The sequence below is a fragment of the Acanthisitta chloris genome, unplaced genomic scaffold, assembly GCF_000695815.1.
Source record: "Acanthisitta chloris isolate BGI_N310 unplaced genomic scaffold, ASM69581v1 scaffold4664, whole genome shotgun sequence".
NCBI classification, from domain to species: Eukaryota; Metazoa; Chordata; class Aves; order Passeriformes; family Acanthisittidae; genus Acanthisitta; species Acanthisitta chloris.
In genome coordinates, this window is record NW_008670829.1 from 47,237 (window position 1) to 55,586 (window position 8,350).

Here is an 8,350-nt window from a genome sequence, read left to right on the forward strand (position 1 = left end):
CATCACTGTACACTGACAGTATCAGTTTAACTCAGAACTTCGTGGCTAGTTTCTAAGAAGAAAAGTTGGAGATTTATGCCTGTGTCACTTCGCACTCTTCATACTCTTTGCTGTGTCTCATGTAAGGAAACAGTGGAGGACAATAGTCTAGAATCAATATTTAGCTTATAGCCTAAAACTTATGGCTGTTTTCTTAAAAAACTAAGAGTAGGTGTATGCTGACAAACATGAGCCTAAAATACAGAGTCAACACTTGAATTAAAGACTTGAAACTATTAGAATTGGGTGCTTGATTTAGGCTAACTTCTGACTAAATGACTCTGATTCATTGAGGTCACATGCATACGTTTCCTTTAAACATGACTGCCCTTCACTTGCATTTTGTGCTTTCTTGGGTTTTTGCAGTAACATCTACCTCTGTGTGTGTGTGTGATGTCAGCAGTTTTCAACAGCTCTCATCCCTGTATAGATTAATTTGGAGGGGGTAGGAGGGCAGCAATGAAATTTTACATTAGAATAGCTTTTCAGAGCCTGGTACTCACGGTGTTTTAAATAGGTATGAAACAAAAGGCAATTTATCTTGGCTATTATATGTAAAAATTCTATGCTCTTGTACTGTTTCAAGAAATTTTATTTCCTTTTTTTTATTCAGACATGTTTCTGAGCATCTGACAGTAATTTTATTACATCATTTATTAGGTACTTCCAGTCACCTAACAGCCAGTGCCAATGGAGTCATAGTTGACAGTCAGCCTGTAGTCAAAAAGAGACGAGGAAGAAGGAAGAATGTGGAGGGAGTTGATGTCCTCTTTATTAACAGAAATAAACAGCCTAATCATGTAAGTAAACTTGATTTTGTATTAAAAAAATAACATCTAAATTACTGTTAATGCCTTAACTGAGCATAACCAGCTGTTGACATTCAACAAAAACTATTACTCAAAACTTTTGGTTTGAGTTTTTTTCTGAAATTGTTCACTGATAGTTTACTTGTTCACTGATAGTTTATAACTGCACAGATGAGAACTGGTGGAGTGTTATTAGATATGTGCAATATTGATAACTGTTTTAAAAATCTAAGTTCAGTTCTAGTTTTGATCAACTTTAATTAACAATGTGCAATTAAAAATTCATTGTTTGACCTAGCAACACTTTCTCAGATCCTTTCCTGTAACATGTATTGGGGACCTGATTGCACAGTGACTTGAGGAGAGCTGTCTGCCATGAGCAGTCTCCCCAGTTCTTGAGTTTGTGCATAATGATCTGCAGGATTGTGGATTTCATTGAGTCACACATGAAATAATTGTGGGGGTTTGTTTTCAATGGAGAATTTAGTCAAGTGTTTCTAATTTCTCCAGGTTAATCCAGGTATTAATTCCTGTCAGGTGGCTGCAGGAATAAATCCAGCACTCACTTACACACAGTCCCAAGGCATGCTTGATGCAGAGAGTCCAGTTCCAGTTATTAATCTGAAAGATGGGACAAGGCTTGCAGGTGATGATGCCCCCAAAAGGAAAGATTTGGAAAGGTGGCTCAAAGAACATCCTGGATATGTTGAAGATTCAGGAGCTTGTATTCCTGTGAGTATTCCTTCCAGCTCTGCTTTAGCTGAACAGTAGAATATTCTTCACAAGATGTACTTGAGTTTGTATTCTGTGTTACAGGGAATTATTTCTTCTTTGTTCTTCTGTTTTCTTTAGGAAAATGTCCATTTCTTTTTACAATTTGAGGTCTGCAAGCCTTCCTTTTTCCACACAATTGTAATTGCCAAGAAAAGCAATACTAAACCAAGACATTCAGTCTCTGTCTGATTTCACCTAAGATTTAAAAATTATCTAGGATAAGACAACTCACATTACCATGACACTGATGGTGGGAGCTGAAAATATATAACAGCACATTTAGTCATGTGCAAGAGGATTAAGGACTCTGCTATGTCTCATACCTCCATTGCAGGGCTATGGCAGTGATGTTTGTGTGAATATGATCTGTTCCCTCTGAATTGGAGATTTGTTAATGTTGAGCAGAATATAAGAAAGTTATGTGTATGACATCTGGAATAACAACCTTATTGCTTCATAAGGATGTTGTAATATAAACCACCGGCAACATTCCAGACAGTTAAAGCAACGTTAAACACTGAAAAATTATTAAAACAAAGCCACAGGTAGAGGCATCAGAGAGAAGATGTAGTGCTATTTGCTGGGCTGCTATTGCATGGTTGTCACTAGTAAATGAGTGTTGTTATTAAAATGTTTCTGAAATGAAAGATGACTTCAAATGAATGTCTGGCTCGAGAGAATGCACAGATATTTTTCTGTTTTTAAGATAGTTATAGCAGAGGGATAATTGGCTCTTTAATTCCTTTGCAACAGAGGATGCAGCTGCATGATGGGAGGCCCAAACAAAAAAGACACCGTTGTCGAAACCCTAACAAACTGGATGTAAATAGTCTGACTGGAGAAGAACGTGTTCAGCTCATAAACAGGAGAAATGCAAGAAAGGTATTCATGATGCTGTTCCCATTCTGACATTGTTCTCTAGTCATGTGGTTGCTCTTCCATTCACTGCATATCTAAATAAACTCTGATATTGAACATCAGTTGGAAGGACATTGAAGTTGCAAAGTAGGAGTTTAATAGATGAGTTTGATTTTAGTAGATTTAGAACAAATCATGTACACATACACCACCAGGCATCAGTCAAAGGCTGTGTCATACTCACTGATAATTTGAAGTGAGATTTTGTTTGCATTGTCTTTTACTTAAAAGGCAAAAATGAAACAGTGTCAGGTGTGAAATGTTGCCTTTTTTCCTCACCGAATATGGAGTATTTCCTGACTTTTATCTTCTGCTTCTCAGGTGGGAGGTGCATTTGCTCCCCCTCTGAAGGATTTGTGCAGGTTCTTGAAAGAAAATCCAGAGTACGGAGTGGCTCCTGAATGGGGAGAAGTTGTAAAACAATCTGTGAGTATTTGCAGAATAAGATAACCATGACATGAAATGTATCTGAAAAGGCACACTGAAGGAAGGGCATGGCCAGAGGTGTGCTCCTGGTTTCTGGTGTTACATTAGATGCAGATTGTGAGTCAGTGTTAGCCTCTTTCTGCCAGTTTAGTTCAGTGAACTGGTTTGCTGGCACAGCTGTGAGTAGGAGGAAGGGGAGGAACAGTGACTGGCAACCCCAAATTAGACTTTTCATCAAAGGTGCTATAATGCTGTGACTTTTTCATCTCATAAATATAGCCTTGATGTTTTTTAGGAAAGATACTAGCCCAGCTATTATTTAAGAATAAATACTTTCTTAAATTTACAGTTGGGAAGAGAAATTGCATAATTTTAAATACTTATTTTACTTTTTAATTAATTTCCTTTTAGTGTGCACCTTTGAGAAATTACTATCCTCATTCTTGCCTTGAAGATAAGGACATATTTTGAACTCCAGAAAGTTGTGTTGCATAATACAGAATGTTTTCTGTGTAACCTGGTTACTCTTCCATTCCAGGTGTCTAACAGAAGTGAAAATGGTTTTGTCAATATTGTTGTGAAGTTTTATTTCCTCACCTGCTATAACTTGTCAATGTATTTATGCTACACCTTCAGCCTCTGGCAAAGACATGACCAAGTTAAATTTGTTTTCTAATTCACTGTCAACAGAACTCATAACCTTTCTGTGAAGCTCTAAATGCCAATCTGCCCAGTACCCTCGTGCGACACCCTGGTAGAAAAATAGGTAACTAGGAACAGGAATAGACTGCAGTGATTAGAGGTATAAATAATAGCCACAGGACACAAGAAGAGAGCTAGAGTTCTGAATTCCTCTGGTTGTATTAGGCTACTGAAATTAGAGATGTTTGCTGGGGAGAAAGGTGATTGCAGTATGGAGGTAATAGCTGATCTTAGGATTGCCATTTTTAAAAGGAATTTTCAAGACAGTGCATTTCAGAGGGAGTATTAGTGTCCATTGCAGTTCTTTCTTCATTGTTCAGTAGGATGACTTACAAAGCAATATTGTGCAAATCTTAAATAGAAATGCTCTGAATTTAATTTAAAGTGAGCTTAAGTCTTTGCTATGCATTCTAAAGTTTACAGAGGAGATGAAATATGAGGACATCAAACAGACACCAGCAGTAATAAAAAGGGCTCAGAGATTGGTGGTCTGTGTGCAATCACACACATTTAACTTCACATCTAGTAACTACTTTTAATTAAACTGTCAAATCATTGCCATGTGATAATATTTCAAAGCAACAGTGGTGTAGATCTTCCATTGAACTTGCTCCTATAATTAGCTACGTTTGGCTTGGTCTGCAAGCAAACCACTCAGGAAGAGGTAGCAGAGGGTGTGAGAAGATCCCTGTGTGGACCTCACTGTGGAAATGAGCCTTTAGGTGTCTGAGATAGGATAGCACAAAGTTGCAGTGAGTTATCTGGAGATGAAACTGCTGCGCTAATGCACCCGAACCATCTTTGACACTCTACACTCGAGTCTTTATTTGCTTTTCATTTCCCATCCTTAAGCTCTCAAAACATTCAAATTACCCACTGTCTCTCTTGCAGGGATTTCTGCCAGAAGGTATGTTTGACCGTATTCTCACCGGCCCTGTGGTGCGGGAAGAAGTGAGCCGGAGAGGGAGACGCCCCAAAAGTGAGATTGCCAAGGCAACAGCAGCTGCAGCAGCTGCCACTGCTGCCAGTAGCCATCGGGCTGCTGCCAGGAGTGGATCTGCCCAGCCTTCAGGCCTTACAACAAAACCTGCAGAACCTGCAGTCGCTGCAAGTGACGGCGGGATTAATGGGAATGCCAGCTGGCTTAGCTGCTGGAGGAGAAGCTAAGAACGTGGCTGCCATGTTCCCCATGCTGCTGTCAGGGATGGCTGGATTACCAAACTTGCTAGGCATGGGAGGACTTCTGACCAAGTCCACGGAATCTATTTCGGAGGAGAAAAAGGGAAACGATACGAAGGAGGCAGATGCAAAGAAAGAAAGGACAGAAGACCAAAATACGGATACTGGTGGTGAAAACTCTGTTTCAAGTTCTCCTTCAACATCCTCTGCTGCTGCAGCTGCCAATCCTCTCTCTCTTAACCCTTTACTTTTGTCCAACATACTTTACCCAGGGATGCTTCTCACTCCAGGCCTTAATCTTCATATCCCAGCTTTGTCTCAGTCTAATATTTTTGATGTACAGAACAGTGAAAGCAATGACACAGGCTCAGCCAAGCCCACAGAAGAAAAGGAGGAAAATTCTAGGGTTAGAGATCAGGAAGACAAAGGGGGAACAGAGCCAAGCTCTCACAACGAAAACAGCACAGATGAGGGTTCAGAGAAAGCAGATGCTTCATCTGGATCTGATAGTACATCGTCTTCATCTGAGGATTCAGATTCTAGCGATGAAGACTGACCCCAGACTCTGCACTTAAATTATAAACTGATTTTGAATTTATTCTTTAATTATTTCATTGTAAATAACCCAGTGTTGAGTGCATCAATGATTTACTGACCGAACATTTCAGTATTTGTTTAGAAGTGCAAACTGCTTTCAGAGACGTTTTGCATGTAATATTTCTTGAAGTTCATAAGTTTCTGAACTTGTATGTACTATCAAATACACAATGGTGTAAAATTACAACAAAAGGCATTATAATTTTGTTGGGGGGTTAATTTTATGAAAATAATGCTCAAGTAAGAGCTGTATATTTAATATATTTGCAGTGAACACAGAATACTTTATGCATATTATTGATTTAATTTGAATATAGTTTTACAGCCTCCTTGACACTTATAATTTACAGATCAAAACTCAGCAATAATTTGGGCAGCTAATGAATGTCATGAAAGCTGTAGAATCTACATCACCATCCATTGCTTTAATTACATGAAAATGCTCTAGTGTTGTGATGCACTGCTGTTTCCAATTCAGGTACAAGTGTGTTTAAAAGAAGATAAATTTTTCCCAATCAGCCAATTAAACTGGCTACCTGTTACCTCAGCTGAGTTAGTTTAGGAAGTTTACATTGGTTTCTATTACTTGTTTTCAGGTTTTGTTTTGTTTTCTAAAGACATCCTGTATAGCATGTTAAAATCTGAGTTACTTGAGATATGACTGTTGGGGTTTTCTTTCCCCCTTATTACAGCTGTTCTCTTTGACAGCTCTAAGGGGAAATCAAAGCAAAAACTGTCTTATCTCATGCTACTTGGCACCATGTAGATCTATTTAGTTTACACCTTGCAAAGTTTTGGGCTCCCTCTGCAGAATTCAAAGTCCCAAAATGAGGAGTAATTTCCCCAAGACTCAGAAGAGGCAAACTGTCATAAAGTGCCACTGAAAAGACCTTTCAACACTGCATAATTCATGTAAAAATTGTTTGTTTGCTTTGTTTGTGTAGATTTCTATTTGTGTTTTTATGTCATAAAACCTCCTGGAGTTCCCAGTTAATAATGGTATAAATAAAGTACAGATAGTTTTGAACTCCTTTTGAGTTTAAACTTCTCTGCAGATTTAAATCTGACTAAATAGTAAAGATTATCCAAAATCGTTATTGGGATATCACTTCATATATTATGCTGAGTTACCCACTAAAGAAAAAGCACTTTGAATAGTAAGGAAGACAAATTATTCCTAGAAACCACATTAACAGGGCATAAGGCATCTGTTTAAATCCAAATCCTTAGTACCCTTTACTATATAAAATCTGTCTAAGATTTGATGTGTGATATGATTTCTCCTTCTTCTTAAGCTGCTATTACTCTGACACAGTCGAGGCCCAGATTCACATCTACAGAACTTCTGAACTGACTGAGACTTCAGTTGACCTTTGTCACATCATTTGTGGTCCAAGAATAGGCAAGTGTTAAGAGAAAATAGATACAGGTACTAGTGAAAGTCATTGAAAAAGCTTTACAAAGGGATAAATTTAAAAATAAAAAACAAAAACTGTATATTTTGATATAGTTCTGTTGCTTGCTTGTACAGTAAAACAACTGTGTTGTTTTTTTATCAAGAACTTTACCAATGAAATATAAGTTTCTATGTGCAAAATAACTAGCCCCATGATTAGAAGCAGTATTAGATGTAATGACACAATTATACAAGTACCATTTGGATTGTGCTGGTTATGTATTTTCCCAGATTGTATTCTGATTTTTGGCCCTTCATGCAGTGTCTTAGCAATAGTGAAAATTAAAAACTGCCAAGAGAAGGGGGTAGCAATTCTTCATCAGTAAAAAAAAAAAAAGAAAAAAAAAGTATTTCGTATTTAATATTTTGCCCTTTGTAATATAGCACTTTTATTTAACTAGGAAGCGTCTATGAAATAGCCAAAGTTTTACAAGCAGTTATTAACTTCATGTGCTGATGGAGTATGTCAACAATACCATCACTTCCCACCCTTCCCCCACAAAACAAGTCCTAAATCTTGTGGCTAAAACCTAATTTATATCAGATTTATGAAATAAAGTATTTTCCTATTATGGTCAAGTGAGTTTGGTTACCATTCTAGTGATTCTTTCTATGTAATAAGGCAATTACAGTTTCAAGCAATGAAGGCTGGTGTAGACTTGAACATAATATATTTGGTTTATTTTTCATCAGTTTGAACCAGAAGGGGAAAAAAGGTCCCACTATCAGCTAAACTATATGCAAACACGGTTGTATAAAGTTAAGGGTTAAAAGGAAACCTCAGTAGAATTACACTAATACTGAAGTTAAAAGGATATCCAAGGTGATGATAAAGTGTGTGTTGGTAGTTACTAAAAGAACCTTAGCTGTTATTGCCTTGTATTTCTATCCCTTGTTTCAGGCTTCATGATCCAAGTCTTAGTCCAGGTTTTTTTTTTTTTTTGGACATTTGCAATATATTTGCCAGTTGTGTTCTGTGTAGTCTGAATTTGCTTTCTGTAGTTGAACAAGCGTCTTAAAAAGTCATTTGTAATTTATTGAATTACTTTCTATGATGTTCTATAGAGCAAATGGAAGTTTAATTATTTTTTATTAAACATATTCTTTGACTACCCGTGATGTTGGCCTCAATATGTAAAAGTAATGCTGTGCAAGGATTAAACATTTGTCTTCCAGCAGCAGAAGTTAAGTCTCAATGCTGAGCTTTAAAACAGGAATTATTCTTAAAACCTGAAAAAAGAAAAAAACCAATCACAAAGCAGCCAAGCCTGTAACATACACACACACACACACCCCCCCTGCCCAAGATCATCCTGTACTCTTGTATAACTTTACTGGGAATCAATGTCCTCTGATTCTGTTGCCCTTACAAAGCTGTTGTTCCCAGCCCCTCAGTAGTTGTGGGTAGGAAGGAATATGTGATCTAGGTTGTGGTTTTGATTTGAAATCA

General features: G+C 37.5%; 1 protein-coding gene across 1 annotated transcript in view; it reads left to right on the plus strand.

The window, feature by feature from the left end:
* LOC103801405 (chromodomain-helicase-DNA-binding protein 9-like) overlaps nucleotides 1–6,570 on the plus strand; it is a gene marked incomplete at its 5' end in the record, with an annotated part of 52,816 nt that extends 46,246 nt beyond the window's left edge. Inside the window, 6 exon segments of the mRNA XM_009073819.1 lie at nucleotides 700–839; nucleotides 1,359–1,580; nucleotides 2,376–2,504; nucleotides 2,862–2,966; nucleotides 4,560–4,696; nucleotides 4,698–6,570. Of these exon segments, the coding sequence (XP_009072067.1) occupies nucleotides 700–839; nucleotides 1,359–1,580; nucleotides 2,376–2,504; nucleotides 2,862–2,966; nucleotides 4,560–4,696; nucleotides 4,698–5,403 (1,439 nt within the window).
* Nucleotides 6,571–8,350: the final 1,780 nt, after the last annotated feature.